The sequence below is a fragment of the Ascaphus truei genome, chromosome 5 (genome assembly GCF_040206685.1).
Source record: "Ascaphus truei isolate aAscTru1 chromosome 5, aAscTru1.hap1, whole genome shotgun sequence".
Taxonomy (NCBI): domain Eukaryota; kingdom Metazoa; phylum Chordata; class Amphibia; order Anura; family Ascaphidae; genus Ascaphus; species Ascaphus truei.
The window spans coordinates 4,079,087-4,099,216 of NC_134487.1; the positions used below are offsets into that span (position 1 = coordinate 4,079,087).

The 20,130-nt window shown below is 65.7% G+C and overlaps 1 protein-coding gene across 1 annotated transcript in view; it reads left to right on the plus strand.

Annotated features, from left to right (window-relative positions):
- The window catches only part of SBF1 (SET binding factor 1), a 332,728-nt gene that overhangs the window by 150,351 nt on the left and 162,247 nt on the right, over positions 1-20,130 (plus strand). Inside the window, 2 exon segments of the mRNA XM_075598895.1 lie at positions 1,030-1,179; positions 18,676-18,744. Coding sequence (XP_075455010.1) covers positions 1,030-1,179; positions 18,676-18,744 — 219 coding nt within the window.

Sequence of the window (20,130 nt, forward strand, 5' to 3'; positions counted from 1 at the left end):
TGTGTCACTACCCCTGGGAGTAGGAGTTAGGTGGGCCCTGTGTCACCTCCCCTGGGAGTAGGAGTTAGGTGGGCCCTGTGTCACCTCCCCTGGGAGTAGGAGGTAGGTGGGCCCTGTGTCACCTCCCCTGGGAGTAGGAGTTAGGTGGGCCCTGTGTCACCTCCCCTGGGAGTAGGAGGTAGGTGGGCCCTGTGTCACCTCCCCTGGGAGTAGGAGGTAGGTGGGCCCTGTGTCACTACCCCTGGGAGTAGGAGGTAGGTGGGCCCTGTGTCACCTCCCCTGGGAGTAGGAGGTAGGTGGGCCCTGTGTCACTACCCCTGGGAGTAGGAGGTAGGTGGGCCCTGTGTCACTACCCCTGGGAGTAGTTGGTAGGTGGGCCCTGTGTCACTACCCCTGGGAGTAGGAGGTAGGTGGGCCCTGTGTCACCTCCCCTGGGAGTAGGAGGTAGGTGGGCCCTGTGTCACTACCCCTGGGAGTAGGAGGTAGGTGGGCCCTGTGTCACTACCCCTGGGAGTAGGAGGTAGGTGGGTCCTGTGTCACTACCCCTGGGAGTAGGAGGTAGGTGGGCCCTGTGTCACCTCCCCTGGGATTAGGAGGTAGGTGGGCCCTGTGTCACTACCCCTGGGAGTAGGAGGTAGGTGGGCCCTGTGTCACTACCCCTGGGAGTAGGAGGTAGGTGGGCCCTGTGTCACTACCCCTGGGAGTAGGAGGTAGGTGGGCCCTGTGTCCCTACCCCTGGGAGTAGGAGGTAGGTGGGCCCTGTGTCACTACCCCTGGGAGTAGGAGGTAGCTGGGCCCTGTGTCACTACCCCTGGGAGTAGGAGGTAGGTGGGCCCTGTGTCACTACCCCTGGGAGTAGGAGGTAGGTGGGCCCTGTGTCACCTCCCCTGGGAGTAGGAGGTAGGTGGGCCCTGTGTCACCTCCCCTGGGAGTAGGAGGTAGGTGGGCCCTGTGTCACCTGCCCTGGGAGTAGGAGGTAGGTGGGCCCTGTGTCCGGGTATCTGACGCCTCCTGCCTGTGTCGGTGCAGCTGTATCCGGCCGTGCTGCGGGCGCTGAAGGGACGGGCAGCCAGGCGGTGTCTGACCCAGGAGCTGAACCTCCACGTGCAGCAGAACCGGGCCGTGCTGGACCATCAGCAGTTTGATTTTGTCGTGCGTCTGATGAACTGCTGCTTACAGGTGAGGAGCACGCTGCGGGTATACAGGGGAGGGGCACGCTGCGGGTATACAGGGGAGGGGCACACTGCGGGTATACAGGAGAGGGGCACACTGCGGGTATACAGGAGGGGCACGCTGCGGGTATACAGGGGAGGGGCACGCTGCGGGTATACAGGAGGGGCACGCTGCGGGTATACAGGGGAGGGGCACGCTGCAGGTATACAGGGGAGGGGCACACTGCGGGTATACAGGGGAGGGGCACGCTGCGGGTTTACAGGGGAGGGGCACACTGCGGGTATACAGGGGAGGGGCACGCTGCGGGTATACAGGGGAGGGGCACGCTGCGGGTATACAGGGGAGGGGCACGCTGCGGGTATACAGGGGAGGGGCACGCTGCGGGTATACAGGGGAGGGGCACGCTGCGGGTATACAGGGGAGGGGCACGCTGCGGGTATACAGGGGAGGGGCACGCTGCGGGTATACAGGGGAGGGGCACGCTGCGGGTATACAGGAGGGGCACGCTGCGGGTATACAGGGGAGGGGCACGCTGCGGGTATACAGGGGAGGGGCACGCTGCGGGTATACAGGGGAGGGGCACGCTGCGGGTATACAGGGGAGGGGCACGCTGCGGGTATACAGGGGAGGGGCACGCTGCGGGTATACAGGGGAGGGGCACACTGCGGGTATACAGGGGGGCACACTGCGGGTATACAGGGGAGGGGCACGCTGCGGGTATACAGGAGGGGCACGCTGCGGGTATACAGGGGAGGGGCACGCTGCGGGTATACAGGGGAGGGGCACGCTGCGGGTATACTGGGGAGGGACACGCTGCGGGTATACAGGGGAGGGGCACGCTGCGGGTATACAGGAGGGGCACGCTGCGGGTATACTGGGGAGGGGCACGCTGCGGGTATACAGGGGAGGAGCACGCTGCGGGTATACGGGAGGGGCACGCTGCGGGTATACAGGAGGGGAACGCTGCGGGTATACAGGGGAGGAGCACGCTGCAGGTATACAGGGGAGGGGCACGCTGCGGGTATACAGGGGAGGGGCACGCTGCGGGTATACAGGGGAGGGGCACGCTGCGGGTATACAGGGGAGGGGCACGCTGCGGGTATACAGGGGAGGGGCACGCTGCGGGTATACAGGGGAGGGGCACGCTGCGGGTATACAGGGGGGGCACGCTGCGGGTATACAGGGGAGGGGCACGCTGCGGGTATACAGGGGAGGGGCACGCTGCGGGTATACAGGGGAGGGGCACGCTGCGGGTATACTGGGGAGGGGCACGCTGCGGGTATACAGGGGAGGAGCACGCTGCGGGTATACGGGAGGGGCACGCTGCGGGTATACGGGAGGGGCACGCTGCGGGTATACAGGGGAGGGGCACGCTGCGGGTATACAGGGGAGGGGCACGCTGCGGGTATACAGGGGAGGGGCACGCTGCGGGTATACAGGGGAGTGGCACGCTGCGGGTATACAGGGGAGTGGCACACTGCGGATATACAGGGGAGGGGCACGCTGCGGGTATACAGGGGAGGGGCACGCTGCGGGTATACAGGGGAGGGGCATGCTGCGGGTATACAGGGGAGGGGCACGCTGCGGGTATACAGGGGAGGGGCACACTGCGGGTATACAGGGGAGGGGCACGCTGCGGGTATACAGGGGAGGGGCACGCTGCGGGTATACAGGGGAGGGGCACGCTGCGGGTATACAGGAGGGGCACGCTGCGGGTATACAGGGGAGGGGCACGCTGCGGGTATACAGGGGAGGGGCACGCTGCGGGTATACAGGGGAGGGGCACGCTGCGGGTATACAGGAGGGGCACGCTGCGGGTATACAGGAGGGGCACACTGCGGTATACAGGAGGGGCACACTGCGGGTATACAGGAGGGGCACGCTGCGGGTATACAGGAGGGGCACGCTGCGGGTATACAGGGGAGGGGCACGCTGCGGGTATACAGGGGAGGGGCACGCTGCGGGTATACAGGGGAGGGGCACGCTGCGGGTATACAGGGGAGGGGCACACTGCGGGTATTCAGGGGAGGGGCACACTGCGGGTATACAGGAGGGGCACGCTGCGGGTATACAGGGGAGGGGCACGCTGCGGGTATACAGGGGAGGGGCACACTGCGGGTATACAGGGGAGGGGCACGCTGCGGGTATACAGGAGGGGCACGCTGCGGGTATACAGGGGAGGGGCACGCTGCGGGTATACAGGAGGGGCACGCTGCGGGTATACAGGAGGGGCACGCTGCGGGTATACAGGGGAGGGGCACGCTGCGGGTATACAGGGGAGGGGCACGCTGCGGGTATACAGGGGAGGGGCACGCTGCGGGTATACAGGGGAGGGGCACGCTGCGGGTATACAGGGGAGGGGCACGCTGCGGGTATACAGGAGGGGCACGCTGCGGGTATACAGGGGAGGGGCACGCTGCGGGTATACAGGGGGGGCACGCTGCGGGTATACAGGGGAGGGGCACGCTGCGGGTATACAGGGGAGGGGCACGCTGCGGGTATACAGGAGGGGCACACTGCGGGTATACAGGGGAGGGGCACGCTGCGGGTATACAGGGGAGGGGCACGCTGCGGGTATACAGGGGAGGGGCACGCTGCGGGTATACAGGGGAGGGGCACGCTGCGGGTATACAGGGGAGGGGCACGCTGCGGGTATACAGGGGAGGGGCACGCTGCGGGTATACAGGGGAGGGGCACGCTGCGGGTATACAGGGGAGGGGCACGCTGCGGGTATACAGGGGAGGGGCACGCTGCGGGTATACAGGGGAGGGGCACGCTGCGGGTATACAGGGGAGGGGCACGCTGCGGGTATACAGGGGAGGGGCACGCTGCGGGTATACAGGGGAGGGGCACGCTGCGGGTATACAGGGGAGGGGCACGCTGCGGGTATACAGGGGAGGGGCACGCTGCGGGTATACAGGGGGGGCACGCTGCGGGTATACAGGAGGGGCACGCTGCGGGTATACAGGGGAGGGGCACGCTGCGGGTATACAGGAGGGGCACGCTGCGGGTATACAGGGGAGGGGCACGCTGCGGGTATACAGGAGAGGGGCACGCTGCGGGTATACAGGGGAGGGGCACGCTGCGGGTATACAGGAGGGGCACGCTGCGGGTATACAGGGGAGGGGCACACTGCGGGTATACAGGAGGGGCACGCTGCGGGTATACAGGAGGGGCACGCTGCGGGTATACAGGTGAGGGGCACGCTGCGGGTATACAGGGGAGGGGCACGCTGCGGGTATACAGGGGAGGGGCACGCTGCGGGTATACAGGGGAGGGGCACACTGCGGGTATTCAGGGGAGGGGCACACTGCGGGTATACAGGAGGGGCACGCTGCGGGTATACAGGGGAGGGGCACACTGCGGGTATGCAGGGGAGGGGCACACTGCGGGTATACAGGGGAGGGGCACGCTGCGGGTATACAGGAGGGGCACGCTGCGGGTATACAGGGGAGGGGCACGCTGCGGGTATACAGGAGGGGCACGCTGCGGGTATACAGGAGGGGCACGCTGCGGGTATACAGGGGAGGGGCACGCTACGGGTATACAGGGGAGGGGCACGCTGCGGGTATACAGGGGAGGGGCACGCTGCGGGTATACAGGAGGGGCACGCTGCGGGTATACAGGGGAGGGGCACACTGCGGGTATACAGGAGGGGCACGCTGCGGGTATACAGGAGGGGCACGCTGCGGGTATACAGGGGAGGGGCACGCTGCGGGTATACAGGAGGGGCACGCTGCGGGTATACAGGGGAGGGGCACGCTGCGGGTATACAGGGGAGGGGCACGCTGCGGGTATACAGGAGGGGCACGCTGCGGGTATACAGGGGAGGGGCACGCTGCGGGTATACAGGAGAGGGGCACGCTGCGGGTATACAGGAGAGGGGCACGCTGCGGGTATACAGGAGAGGGGCACGCTGCGGGTATACAGGAGAGGGGCACGCAGCGGGTATACAGGAGGGGCACGCTGCGGGTATACAGGAGGGGCACGCTGCGGGTATACAGGGAGGGGCACGCTGCGGGTATACAGGGAGGGGCACGCTGCGGGTATACAGGAGGGGCACGCTGCGGGTATACAGGAGGGGCACGCTGCGGGTATACAGGAGGGGCACGCTGCGGGTATACAGGAGGGGCACGCTGCGGGTATACAGGAGGGGCACGCTGCGGGTATACAGGAGGGGCACGCTGCGGGTATACAGGAGGGGCACGCTGCGGGTATACAGGAGGGGCACGCTGCGGGTATACAGGAGGGGCACGCTGCGGGTATACAGGAGGGGCACGCTGCGGGTATACAGGGGAGGGGCACGCTGCGGGTATACAGGAGGGGCAGACTGCGGGTATACAGGGGAGGGGCACGCTGCGGGTATACAGGGGAGGGGCACGCTGCGGGTATACAGGGGAGGGGCACGCTGCGGGTATACAGGGGAGGGGCACGCTGCGGGTATACAGGGGAGGGGCACGCTGCGGGTATACAGGAGGGGCACGCTGCGGGTATACAGGGGAGGGGCACGCTGCGGGTATACAGGGGAGGGGCGCGCTGCGGGTATACAGGGGAGGGGCGCGCTGCGGGTATACAGGGGGGCACGCTGCGGGTATACAGGGGAGGGGCACGCTGCGGGTGTACAGGGGGGCACGCTGCGGTGTACAGGGGGGGCACGCTGCGGGTATACAGGGGGGGCACGCTGCGGGTATACAGGAGGGGCACGCTGCGGGTATACAGGGGAGGGGCACGCTGCGGGTATACAGGAGGGGCACGCTGCGGGTATACAGGGGAGGGGCACGCTGCGGGTATACAGGGGAGGGGCACGCTGCGGGTATACAGGGGAGGGCACGCTGCGGGTATACAGGGGAGGGGCACGCTGCGGGTATACAGGAGGGGCACGCTGGGGGTATACAGGAGGGGCACGCTGCGGGTATACAGGGGAGGGGCACACTGCGGGTATACAGGGAGGGGCACGCTGCGGGTATACAGGGGAGGGGCACGCTGCGGGTATACAGGAGAGGGGCACACTGCGGGTATACAGGGGAGGGGCACACTGCGGGTATACAGGAGGGGCACACTGCGGGTATACAGGAGGGGCACGCTGCGGGTATACAGGGGAGGCGTTCTCACGCTGCGGGTATACAGGGGGAGGCGTTCTCACGCTGCGGGTATACAGGGGAGGGGCACGCTGCGGGTACACAGGGGAGGCGTTCTCACGCTGCGGGTATACAGGGGAGGCGTTCTCACGCTGCGGGTATACAGGGGGAGGCGTTGTCACGCTGCGGGTATACAGGGGAGGCGTTCTCACGCTGCAGGTATACAGGGGATGCGTTCTCACGCTGCAGGTATACAGGGGGAGGCGTTCTCACGCTGCGGGTATACAGGGGGAGGCGTTCTCACGCTGCGGGTATACAGGGGAGGGGCACGCTGCGGGTACACGGGAGGCGTTCTCACGCTGCGGGTATACAGGGGAGGCGTTCTCACGCTGCGGGTATACAGGGGGAGGCGTTGTCACGCTGCGGGTATACAGGGGAGGCGTTCTCACGCTGCAGGTATACAGGGGGAGGCGTTCTCACGCTGCGGGTATACAGGGGAGGGGCACGCTGCGGGTACACAGGGGAGGCGTTCTCACGCTGCGGGTATACAGGGGAAGGGCACGCTGCGGGTACACAGGGGAGGCGTTCTCACGCTGCGGGTATACAGGGGAGGCGTTCTCATGCTGCGGGTATACAGGTGGAGGCGTTCTCACGCTGCGGGTATACAGGGGAGGCGTTCTCACGCTGCGGGTATACAGGGGGAGGCGTTGTCACGCTGCGGGTATACAGGGGAGGCGTTCTCACGCTGCAGGTATACAGGGGGAGGCGTTCTCACGCTGCGGGTATACAGGGGGAGGCGTTCTCACGCTGCGGGTATACAGGGGGAGGCGTTCTCACGCTGCGGGTATACAGGGGGGGCACGCTGCGGGTATACAGTGGAGGCTCACGCTGCGGATATACAGGGGAGGAGCACGCTGCGGGTACACAGGGGGAGCGTTTTCACGCCACGGGTACGCAGGGGGAGGCGTTCTCACGCTGCGGGTATACAGGGGGAGGCGTTCTCACGCCGCGGGTATACAGGTGGAGGCGTTCTCACGCCGCGGGTATACAGGGGGAGGCGTTCTCACGCCGCGGGTATACAGGGGGAGGCGTTCTCACGCTGCGGGTATACAGAGGGAGGCGTTCTCACGCTGCGGGTATACAGGGGGAAGCGTTCTCACGCCGCGGGTATACAGGGGGAGGCGTTCTCACGCTGCGGGTATACAGGGGGAGGCGTTCTCACGCCGCGGGTATACAGGGGGAGGCGTTCTCACGCTGCGGGTATACAGGGGGAGGCGTTCTCACGCCGCGGGTATACAGGGGGAGGCGTTCTCACGCCGCGGGTATACAGGGGGAGGCGTTCTCACGCCGCGGGTATACAGGGGGAGGCGTTCTCACGCCGCGGGTATACAGGGGGAGCGTTCTCACGCCGCGGGTATACAGGGGGAGGCGTTCTCACGCCGCGGGTATACAGGGGGAGGCGTTCTCACGCTGCGGGTATACAGGGGGAGGCGTTCTCACGCTGCGGGTATACAGAGGGAGCGTTCTCACGCTGCGGGTATACAGGGGAGGCGTTCTCACGCTGCGGGTATACAGGGGGAGGCGTTCTCACGCTGCGGGTATACAGAGGGAGCGTTCTCACGCCGCGGGTATACAGGGGGAGGCGTTCTCACGCTGCCGGTATACAGAGGGAGCGTTCTCACGCCGCGGGTATACAGAGGGAGCGTTCTCACGCCGCGGGTATACAGGGGGAGCGTTCTCACGCCGCGGGTATACAGGGGGAGGCGTTCTCACGCTGCGGGTATACAGGGGGAGCGTTCTCACGCTGCGGGTATACAGGGGGAGGCGTTCTCACGCCGCGGGTATACAGGGGGAGGCGTTCTCACGCTGCGGGTATACAGAGGGAGCGTTCTCACGCTGCAGGTATACAGGGGAGGCGTTCTCACGCTGCGGGTATACAGGGGGAGCGTTCTCACGCTGCGGGTATACAGAGGGAGGCGTTCTCACGCTGCGGGTATACAGAGGGAGGCGTTCTCACGCTGCGGGTATACAGGGGGAGGCGTTCTCACGCTGCGGGTATACAGGGGGAGGCGTTCTCACGCTGCGGGTATACAGGTGGAGGCGTTCTCACGCTGCGGGTATACAGGGGGAGGCGTTCTCACGCTGCGGGTATACAGGGGGAGGCGTTCTCACGCTGCGGGTATACAGGTGGAGGCGTTCTCACGCTGCGGGTATACAGGGGAGGGGCACGCTGCGGGTATACAGGGGAGGGGCACGCTGCGGGTACACAGGGGGAGGCGTTCTCACGCTGCGGGTATACAGGGGGGCGTTCTCACGCTGCGGGTATACAGGGGGGGGCGTTCTCACGCTGCGGGTATACAGGGGAAAGCGTTCTCACGCTGCGGGTATACAGGGGGAGGCGTTCTCACGCTGCGGGTATACAGGGGGAGGCGTTCTCACGCTGCGGGTATACAGGGGGAGCGTTCTCACGCTGCGGGTATACAGGGGGAGGCGTTCTCACGCTGCCGGTATACAGAGGGAGCGTTCTCACGCCGCGGGTATACAGAGGGAGCGTTCTCACGCCGCGGGTATACAGGGGGAGGCGTTCTCACGCTGCCGGTATACAGAGGGAGCGTTCTCACGCCGCGGGTATACAGAGGGAGCGTTCTCACGCCGCGGGTATACAGGGGGAGCGTTCTCACGCCGCGGGTATACAGGGGGAGGCGTTCTCACGCTGCGGGTATACAGGGGGAGCGTTCTCACGCTGCGGGTATACAGGGGGAGGCGTTCTCACGCCGCGGGTATACAGGGGGAGGCGTTCTCACGCTGCGGGTATACAGAGGGAGCGTTCTCACGCTGCGGGTATACAGGGGAGGCGTTCTCACGCTGCGGGTATACAGGGGGAGCGTTCTCACGCTGCGGGTATACAGAGGGAGGCGTTCTCACGCTGCGGGTATACAGAGGGAGGCGTTCTCACGCTGCGGGTATACAGGGGGAGGCGTTCTCACGCTGCGGGTATACAGGGGGAGGCGTTCTCACGCTGCGGGTATACAGGTGGAGGCGTTCTCACGCTGCGGGTATACAGGGGGAGGCGTTCTCACGCTGCGGGTATACAGGGGGAGGCGTTCTCACGCTGCGGGTATACAGGTGGAGGCGTTCTCACGCTGCGGGTATACAGGGGAGGGGCACGCTGCGGGTATACAGGAGAGGGGCACGCTGCGGGTACACAGGGGGAGGCGTTCTCACGCTGCGGGTATACAGGGGGGCGTTCTCACGCTGCGGGTATACAGGGGGAGGCGTTCTCACGCTGCGGGTATACAGGGGAAAGCGTTCTCACGCTGCGGGTATACAGGGGGAGGCGTTCTCACGCTGCGGGTATACAGGGGGAGGCGTTCTCACGCTGCGGGTATACAGGGGGAGGCGTTCTCACGCTGCGGGTATACAGGGGGAGGCGTTCTCACGCTGCGGGTATACAGGGGGAGCGTTCTCACGCTGCGGGTATACAGGGGGAGCGTTCTCACGCTGCGGGTATACAGGTGGAGGCGTTCTCACGCTGCGGGTATACAGGGGGAGGCGTTCTCACGCTGCGGGTATACAGGAGGAGGCGTTCTCACGCTGCGGGTATACAGGGGGAGGCGTTCTCACGCTGCGGGTATACAGGTGGAGGCGTTCTCACGCTGCGGGTATACAGGGGAGGCGTTCTCACGCTGCGGGTATACAGGGGGAGCGTTCTCACGCTGAGGGTATACAGGGGGAGGCGTTCTCACGCTGCGGGTATACAGGGGGAGGCGTTCTCACGCTGCGGGTATACAGGGGGAGGCGTTCTCACGCTGCGGGTATACAGGGGGAGGCGTTCTCACGCTGCGGGTATACAGGGGAGGGGCACACTGCGGGTATACAGGGGGAGGCGTTCTCACGCCGCGGGTATACAGGGGGAGGCGTTCTCACGCCGCGGGTATACAGGGGGAGGCGTTCTCACGCCGCGGGTATACAGGTGGAGGCGTTCTCACGCTGCGGGTATACAGAGGGAGGCGTTCTCACGCTGCGGGTATACAGGGGGAGGCGTTCTCACGCTGCGGGTATACAGGGGGAGGCGTTCTCACGCTGCGGGTATACAGAGGGAGCGTTCTCACGCTGCGGGTATACAGGGGAGGCGTTCTCACGCTGCGGGTATACAGGGGGAGGCGTTCTCACGCTGCGGGTATACAGAGGGAGCGTTCTCACGCCGCCGGTATACAGGGGAAGGCGTTCTCACGCTGCCGGTATACAGAGGGAGCGTTCTCACGCCGCGGGTATACAGGGGGAGCGTTCTCACGCCGCGGGTATACAGGGGGAGGCGTTCTCACGCTGCGGGTATACAGAGGGAGCGTTCTCACGCTGCGGGTATACAGGGGAGGCGTTCTCACGCTGCGGGTATACAGGGGGAGCGTTCTCACGCTGCGGGTATACAGAGGGAGGCGTTCTCACGCTGCGGGTATACAGAGGGAGGCGTTCTCACGCTGCGGGTATACAGGGGGAGGCGTTCTCACGCTGCGGGTATACAGGGGGAGGCGTTCTCACGCTGCGGGTATACAGGTGGAGGCGTTCTCATGCTGCGGGTATACAGGGGGAGGCGTTCTCACGCTGCGGGTATACAGGGGGAGGCGTTCTCACGCTGCGGGTATACAGGTGGAGGCGTTCTCACGCTGCGGGTATACAGGGGAGGGGCACGCTGCGGGTATACAGGGGAGGGGCACGCTGCGGGTACACAGGGGGAGGCGTTCTCACGCTGCGGGGTATACAGGGGGGCGTTCTCACGCTGCGGGTATACAGGGGGAGGCGTTCTCACGCTGCGGGTATACAGGGGAAAGCGTTCTCACGCTGCGGGTATACAGGGGGAGGCGTTCTCACGCTGCGGGTATACAGGGGGAGGCGTTCTCACGCTGCGGGTATACAGGGGGAGGCGTTCTCACGCTGCGGGTATACAGGGGGAGGCGTTCTCACGCTGCGGGTATACAGGGGGAGCGTTCTCACGCTGCGGGTATACAGGGGGAGCGTTCTCACGCTGCGGGTATACAGGATGAGGCGTTCTCACGCTGCGGGTATACAGGGGGAGGCGTTCTCACGCTGCGGGTATACAGGGGGAGGCGTTCTCACGCTGCGGGTATACAGGTGGAGGCGTTCTCACGCTGCGGGTATACAGGGGGAGGCGTTCTCACGCTGCGGGTATACAGGGGGAGGCGTTCTCACGCTGCGGGTATACAGGGGGAGGCGTTCTCACGCTGCGGGTATACAGGGGGAGGCGTTCTCACGCTGCGGGTATACAGGGGGAGCGTTCTCACGCTGCGGCTATACAGGGGGAGCGTTCTCACGCTGCGGGTATACAGGATGAGGCGTTCTCACGCTGCGGGGATACAGGGGGAGGCGTTCTCACGCTGCGCTTATACAGGAGGAGGCGTTCTCACGCTGCGGGTATACAGGGGGAGGCGTTCTCACGCTGCGGGTATACAGGGGGAGGCGTTCTCACGCTGCGGGTATACAGGTGGAGGCGTTCTCACGCCGCGGGTATACAGGGGGAGGCGTTCTCACGCTGCGGGTATACAGGGGAGGCGTTCTCACGCTGCGGGTATACAGGGGGAGCGTTCTCACGCTGAGGGTATACAGGGGGAGGCGTTCTCACGCTGCGGGTATACAGGGGGAGGCGTTCTCACGCTGCGGGTATACAGGGGGAGGCGTTCTCACGCTGCGGGTATACAGGGGGAGGCGTTCTCACGCTGCGGGTATACAGGGGAGGGGCACACTGCGGGTATACAGGGGGAGGCGTTCTCACGCCGCGGGTATACAGGGGGAGGCGTTCTCACGCCGCGGGTATACAGGGGGAGGCGTTCTCACGCCGCGGGTATACAGGTGGAGGCGTTCTCACGCTGCGGGTATACAGAGGGAGGCGTTCTCACGCTGCGGGTATACAGGGGGAGGCGTTCTCACGCTGCGGGTATACAGGGGGAGGCGTTCTCACGCTGCGGGTATACAGGGGGAGGCGTTCTCACGCTGCGGGTATACAGGGGGAGGCGTTCTCACACTGCGGGGTATACAGGGGGAGCGTTCTCACGCTGCGGGTATACAGGGGGAGGCGTTCTCACGCTGCGGGTATACAGAGGGAGGCGTTCTCACGCCGCGGGTATACAGGTGGAGGCGTTCTCACGCCGCGGGTATACAAGGGGAAGCGTTCTCACGCCGCGGGTATACAGGGGGAGGCGTTCTCACGCCGCGGGTATACAGGGGGAGGCGTTCTCACGCCGCGGGTATACAGGTGGAGGCGTTCTCACGCCGCGGGTATACAGGGGGAGGCGTTCTCACGCCGCGGGTATACAGGGGGAGGCGTTCTCACGCTGCGGGTATACAGGGGGAGCGTTCTCACGCCGCGGGTATACAGGGGGAGGCGTTCTCACGCTGCGGGTATACAGGGGGAGCGTTCTCACGCTGCGGGTATACAGGGGGAGCGTTCTCACGCCGCGGGTATACAGGTGGAGGCGTTCTCACGCCGCGGGTATACAGGGGGAGGCGTTCTCACGCCGCGGGTATACAGGGGGAGGCGTTCTCACGCCGCGGGTATACAGGGGGAGGCGTTCTCACGCCGCGGGTATACAGGGGGAGGCGTTCTCACGCCGCGGGTATACAGGTGGAGGCGTTCTCACGCCGCGGGTATACAGGGGGAGGCGTTCTCACGTCGCGGGTATACAGGGGGAGGCGTTCTCACGCTGCGGGTATACAGGGGGAGCGTTCTCACGCCGCGGGTATACAGGGGGAGGCGTTCTCACGCTGCGGGTATACAGGGGGAGCGTTCTCACGCCGCGGGTATACAGGGGGAGGCGTTCTCACGCTGCGGGTATACAGGGGGAGCGTTCTCACGCTGCGGGTATACAGGGGGAGGCGTTCTCACGCCGCGGGTATACAGGTGGAGGCGTTCTCACGCCGCGGGTATACAGGGGGAGGCGTTCTCACGCCGCGGGTATACAGGGGGAGGCGTTCTCACGCCGCGGGTTTACAGGGGGAGGCGTTCTCACGCCGCGGGTATACAGGGGGAGGCGTTCTCACGCCGCGGGTATACAGGTGGAGGCGTTCTCACGCCGCGGGTATACAGGGGGAGGCGTTCTCCCGCCGCGGGTATACAGGGGGAGGCGTTCTCACGCTGCGGGTATACAGGGGGAGGCGTTGTCACGCCGCGGGTATACAGGTGGAGGCGTTGTCACGCCGCAGGTATACAGGGGGAGGCGTTCTCACGCCGCGGGTATACAGGGGGAGGCGTTCTCACGCCGCGGGTATACAGGGGGAGGCGTTCTCACGCCGCGGGTATACAGGTGGAGGCGTTCTCACGCCGCGGGTATACAGGGGGAGGCGTTCTCACGCCGCGGGTATACAGGGGGAGGCGTTCTCACGCTGCGGGTATACAGGGGGAGCGTTCTCACGCTGCGGGTATACAGGGGGAGCGTTCTCACGCTGCGGGTATACAGGGGGAGGCGTTCTCACGCCGCGGGTATACAGGGGGAGGCATTCTCACGCCGCGGGTATACAGGGGGAGGCGTTCTCACGCCGCGGGTATACAGGTGGAGGCGTTCTCACGCCGCGGGTATACAGGGGGAGGCGTTCTCACGCTGCGGGTATACAGGGGGAGCGTTCTCACGCTGCGGGTATACAGGGGGAGGCGTTCTCACGCCGCGGGTATACAGGGGGAGGCGTTCTCACGCTGCGGGTATACAGGGGGAGCGTTCTCACGCTGCGGGTATACAGGGGGAGGCGTTCTCACGCTGCGGGTATACAGGGGGAGGCGTTCTCACGCTGCGGGTATACAGGGGGAGGCGTTCTCACGCTGCGGGTATACAGGGGGAGCGTTCTCACGCTGCGGCTATACAGGGGGAGCGTTCTCACGCTGCGGGTATACAGGATGAGGCGTTCTCACGCTGCGGGGATACAGGGGGAGGCGTTCTCACGCTGCGCTTATACAGGAGGAGGCGTTCTCACGCTGCGGGTATACAGGGGGAGGCGTTCTCACGCTGCGGGTATACAGGGGGAGGCGTTCTCACGCCGCGGGTATACAGGGGGAGCGTTCTCACGTCGCGGGTATACAGGGGGAGGCGTTCTCACGCTGCGGGTATACAGGGGGAGCGTTCTCACGCCGCGGGTATACAGGGGGAGGCGTTCTCACGCTGCGGGTATACAGGGGGAGCGTTCTCACGCCGCGGGTATACAGGGGGAGGCGTTCTCACGCTGCGGGTATACAGGGGGAGCGTTCTCACGCTGCGGGTATACAGGGGGAGGCGTTCTCACGCCGCGGGTATACAGGTGGAGGCGTTCTCACGCCGCGGGTATACAGGGGGAGGCGTTCTCACGCCGCGGGTTTACAGGGGGAGGCGTTCTCACGCCGCGGGTATACAGGGGGAGGCGTTCTCACGCCGCGGGTATACAGGTGGAGGCGTTCTCACGCCGCGGGTATACAGGGGGAGGCGTTCTCACGCCGCGGGTATACAGGGGGAGGCGTTCTCACGCTGCGGGTATACAGGGGGAGGCGTTGTCACGCCGCAGGTATACAGGTGGAGGCGTTGTCACGCCGCAGGTATACAGGGGGAGGCGTTCTCACGCCGCGGGTATACAGGGGGAGGCGTTCTCACGCCGCGGGTATACAGGGGGAGGCGTTCTCACGCCGCGGGTATACAGGTGGAGGCGTTCTCACGCCGCGGGTATACAGGGGGAGGCGTTCTCACGCCGCGGGGTATACAGGGGGAGGCGTTCTCACGCTGCGGGTATACAGGGGGAGCGTTCTCACGCTGCGGGTATACAGGGGGAGCGTTCTCACGCTGCGGGTATACAGGGGGAGGCGTTCTCACGCCGCGGGTATACAGGGGGAGGCATTCTCACGCCGCGGGTATACAGGGGGGAGGCGTTCTCACGCCGCGGGTATACAGGTGGAGGCGTTCTCACGCCGCGGGTATACAGGGGGAGGCGTTCTCACGCTGCGGGTATACAGGGGGAGCGTTCTCACGCTGCGGGTATACAGGGGGAGGCGTTCTCACGCCGCGGGTATACAGGGGGAGGCGTTCTCACGCTGCGGGTATACAGGGGGAGCGTTCTCACGCTGCGGGTATACAGGGGGAGGCGTTCTCACGCTGCGGGTATACAGGGGGAGGCGTTCTCACGCTGCGGGTATACAGGGGGAGGCGTTCTCACGCTGCGGGTATACAGGGGGAGCGTTCTCACGCTGCGGCTATACAGGGGGAGCGTTCTCACGCTGCGGGTATACAGGATGAGCGTTCTCACGCTGCGGGGATACAGGGGGAGGCGTTCTCACGCTGCGCTTATACAGGAGGAGGCGTTCTCACGCTGCGGGTATACAGGGGGAGGCGTTCTCACGCTGCGGGTATACAGGGGGAGGCGTTCTCACGCTGCGGGTATACAGGTGGAGGCGTTCTCACGCCGCGGGTATACAGGGGGAGGCGTTCTCACGCTGCGGGTATACAGGGGAGGCGTTCTCACGCTGCGGGTATACAGGGGGAGCGTTCTCACGCTGAGGGTATACAGGGGGAGGCGTTCTCACGCTGCGGGTATACAGGGGAGGCGTTCTCACGCTGCGGGTATACAGGGGGAGGCGTTCTCACGCTGCGGGTATACAGGGGGAGGCGTTCTCACGCTGCGGGTATACAGGGGAGGGGCACACTGCGGGTATACAGGGGGAGGCGTTCTCACGCCGCGGGTATTACAGGGGGAGGCGTTCTCACGCCGCGGGGTATACAGGGGGAGGCGTTCTCACGCCGCGGGTATACAGGTGGAGGCGTTCTCACGCTGCGGGTATACAGAGGGAGGCGTTCTCACGCTGCGGGTATACAGGGGGAGGCGTTCTCACGCTGCGGGTATACAGGGGGAGGCGTTCTCACGCTGCGGGTATACAGGGGGAGGCGTTCTCACGCTGCGGGTATACAGGGGAGGCGTTCTCACACTGCGGGTATACAGGGGGAGCGTTCTCACGCTGCGGGTATACAGGGGGAGGCGTTCTCACGCTGCGGGTATACAGAGGGAGGCGTTCTCACGCCGCGGGTATACAGGTGGAGGCGTTCTCACGCCGCGGGTATACAGGGGGATGCGTTCTCACGCCGCGGGTATACAGGGGGAGGCGTTCTCACGCCGCGGGTATACAGGGGGAGGCGTTCTCACGCCGCGGGTATACAGGTGGGAGGCGTTCTCACGCCGCGGGTATACAGGGGAGGCGTTCTCACGCCGCGGGTATACAGGGGAGGCGTTCTCACGCTGCGGTATACAGGGGGAGCGTTCTCACGCCGCGGGTATACAGGGGGAGGCGTTCTCACGCTGCGGGTATACAGGGGAGCGTTCTCACGCTGCGGGTATACAGGGGGAGGCGTTCTCACGCCGCGGGTATACAGGTGGAGGCGTTCTCACGCCGCGGGTATACAGGGGGAGGCGTTCTCACGCCGCGGGTATACAGGGGAGGCGTTCTCACGCCGCGGTATACAGGGGAGGCGTTCTCACGCCGCGGGTATACAGGTGGAGGCGTTCTCACGCGCGGGTATACAGGGGGAGGCGTTCTCACGTCGCGGGTATACAGGGGAGGCGTCTCACGCTGCGGGTATACAGGGGAGCGTTCTCACGCCGCGGGTATACAGGGGAGGCGTTCTCACGCTGCGGGTATACAGGGGGAGCGTTCTCACGCCGCGGGTATACAGGGGGAGGCGTTCTCACGCTGCGGGTATACAGGGGAGCGTTCTCACGCTGCGGGTATACAGGGGAGGCGTTCTCACGCCGCGGGTATACAGGTGGAGGCGTTCTCACGCCGCGGGTATACAGGGGGAGGCGTTCTCACGCCGCGGGTTTACAGGGGGAGGCGTTCTCACGCCGCGGGTATACAGGGGGAGGCGTTCTCACGCCGCGGGTATACAGGTGGAGGTGTTCTCACGCCGCGGGTATACAGGGGGAGGCGTTCTCACGCCGCGGGTATACAGGGGGAGGCGTTCTCACGCTGCGGGTATACAGGGGGAGGCGTTGTCACGCAGCAGGTATACAGGTGGAGGCGTTCTCACGCTGCAGGTATACAGGGGGAGGCGTTCTCACGCCGCGGGTATACAGGGGGAGGCGTTCTCACGCCGCGGGTATACAGGGGGAGGCGTTCTCACGCCGCGGGTATACAGGTGGAGGCGTTCTCACGCCGCGGGTATACAGGGGAGGCGTTCTCACGCCGCGGGTATACAGGGGGAGGCGTTCTCACGCTGCGGGTATACAGGGGAGCGTTCTCACGCTGCGGGTATACAGGGGGAGCGTTCTCACGCTGCGGGTATACAGGGGGAGGCGTTCTCACGCCGCGGGTATACAGGGGGAGGCATTCTCACGCCGCGGGTATACAGGGGGAGGCGTTCTCACGCCGCGGGTATACAGGTGGAGGCGTTCTCACGCCGCGGGTATACAGGGGGAGGCGTTCTCACGCTGCGGGTATACCGGGGGAGCGTTCTCACGCTGCGGGTATACAGGGGGAGGCGTTCTCACGCCGCGGGTATACAGGGGGAGGCGTTCTCACGCTGCGGGTATACAGGGGAGCGTTCTCACGCTGCGGGTATACAGGGGGAGCGTTCTCACGCTGCGGGTATACAGGGGGAGCGTTCTCACGCCGCGGGTATACAGGGGGAGGCGTTCTCACGCTGCGGGTATACAGGGGGAGCGTTCTCACGCTGCGGGTATACAGGGGGAGGCGTTCTCACGCCGCGGGTATACAGGGGGAGGCGTTCTCACGCTGCGGGTATACAGGGGGGAGCGTTCTCACGCTGCGGGTATACAGGGGGAGCGTTCTCACGCTGCGGGTATACAGGGGGAGCGTTCTCACGCTGCGGGTATACAGGGGGAGGCGTTCTCACGCTGCGGGTATACAAGGGGAGGCGTTCTCACGCTGCGGGTATACAGGGGGAGGCGTTCTCACGCTGCGGGTATACAGAGGGAGGCGTTCTCACGCTGCGGGTATACAGGGGGAGGCGTTCTCACGCTGCGGGTATACAGGGGGGAGGCGTTCTCACGCTGCGGGTATACAAGGGGAGGCGTTCTCACGCCGCGGGTATACAGGGGGAGGCGTTCTCACGCTGCGGGTATACAGGGGGAGGCGTTCTCACGCTGCGGGTATACAGGGGGAGCGTTCTCACGCTGCGGGTATACAGTGGGAGCGTTCTCACGCTGCGGGTATACAGGGGAGGCGTTCTCACGCCGCGGGTATACAGGGGGAGGCGTTCTCACGCCGCGGGTATACAGGGGGAGGCGTTCTCACGCTGCGGGTATACAGGGGGAGGCGTTCTCACGCTGCGGGTATACAGGGGGTATACAGGGGGAGCGTTCTCACGCTGCGGGTATACAGGGGGAGCGTTCTCACGCCGCGGGTACACAGGGGGAGCGTTCTCACGCTGCGGTTCTCTGGATCTCTTAGGATTGCACGACTCTGGATGAACACGTAATAGCCGCGGAACTTCTACCTCTAGTCACAGCCTTCTGCAGGGTAAGTGTGCACTCCCCTCCACGTGGGGTAAGTGTGCGTGTTACCCCCCCCCCCTCCACGCGCGGTAAGTGTGCGTGTTCCCCCCCTCCCCGCGGGGGTAAGTGTGGGTGTTTCCCCCCCCCCTCCCCATGGGGTAAGTGTGCGTGTTCCCTCCCCCCCCCCCCCCTGGGGTAAGTGTCATTCCCCACCCCGCGGGGGTGTGCGTGTTCCCCCCCCCCCTCCCCGTGGGGTAAGTGTGCGTTCCCCCCTCCCCGTGGGGTAAGTGTGCGTTCCCCCCCTCCCCGCGGGGTAAGTGTCACTCCCCTCCCCGCGGGGTAAGGGTGCGTGTCCCCCCCTCCCCGTGGGGTAAATGTGCGTTCCCCCCCTCCCCGTGGGGTAAGTGTGCGTTCCCCCCCTCCCCGTGGGGTAAGTGTGCGTTCCCCCCCTCCCCCGCGGGGGTAAGTGTGCGTGTCCCCCCCCCCCTCCCCCGTGGGGTAAGTGTGCGTTCCCCCCTCCCCGTGGGGTAAGTGTGCGTTCCCCCCTCCCCGTGGGGTAAGTGTGCGTTCCCCCCCCTCCCCGCTGGGTAAGTGTGCGTTCCCCCCTCCCCCGCGGGGTAAGTGTGCGTGTTCCCCCCTCCCCTCCCCGCGGGGTAAGTGTGCGTTCCCCCCTCCCCGCGGGGTTAGTGTGCGTTCCTCCCTCCCCTCCCCGCGGGGTAAGTGTGCGCTCCCCTCCCCCACGGGGTAAGTGTGTGCTCCCCCCCCACGGGGTAAGTGTGCGCCCCCCCCCACTCCGCTCCCCACGGGGTAAGTGTGGACTCTGCTCCCCACGGGGTAAGTGTGCACTCCCTTCCCCCCCCTCCCCACAGGGTATGTGTGCTCTCCCCCCCCCCTCCCCACGGGGTACGTGTGCTCCCCCCCCACACATGTGCTTCCCCCCTCTCCCCATGGGGTATGTGTGCTCTCCCCCCCCTCCCCCCCTCCCCACGGGGTACGTGTGCACTCCACCCCCCTCCCCATGGGGTACGTGTGCACTTACGGGATATTTGTGCACTCCCCCCCCCCCTCCCTATGAGGTACGTGTGCACTCTCTCGCCCCCCCTGCCCCCATCCGTCTCTCCCGCTCACCCCCCCCTCCATCTCTCCTGCTCCCCCCCCCCCCTTTCCGTCTCTCCCGCTCGGCCCCCCCCATCCGTCTCTCCTGCTTGGCCCCCCCATCCGTCTCTCCTGCTTGGCCCCCCCATCCGTCTCTCCCGCTCGGCCCCCCCATCCGTCTCTCCCGCTCGTCCCCCTCCCCCCCCATCCGTCTCTCCCGCTCGCCCCCCCCCCATCCGTCTCTCCCACTGGGCCCCCCCTCCGTCTCTCCCGCTCGGCCCCCCCATCCGTCTCTCCCCGCTCGCCCCCCCCATCC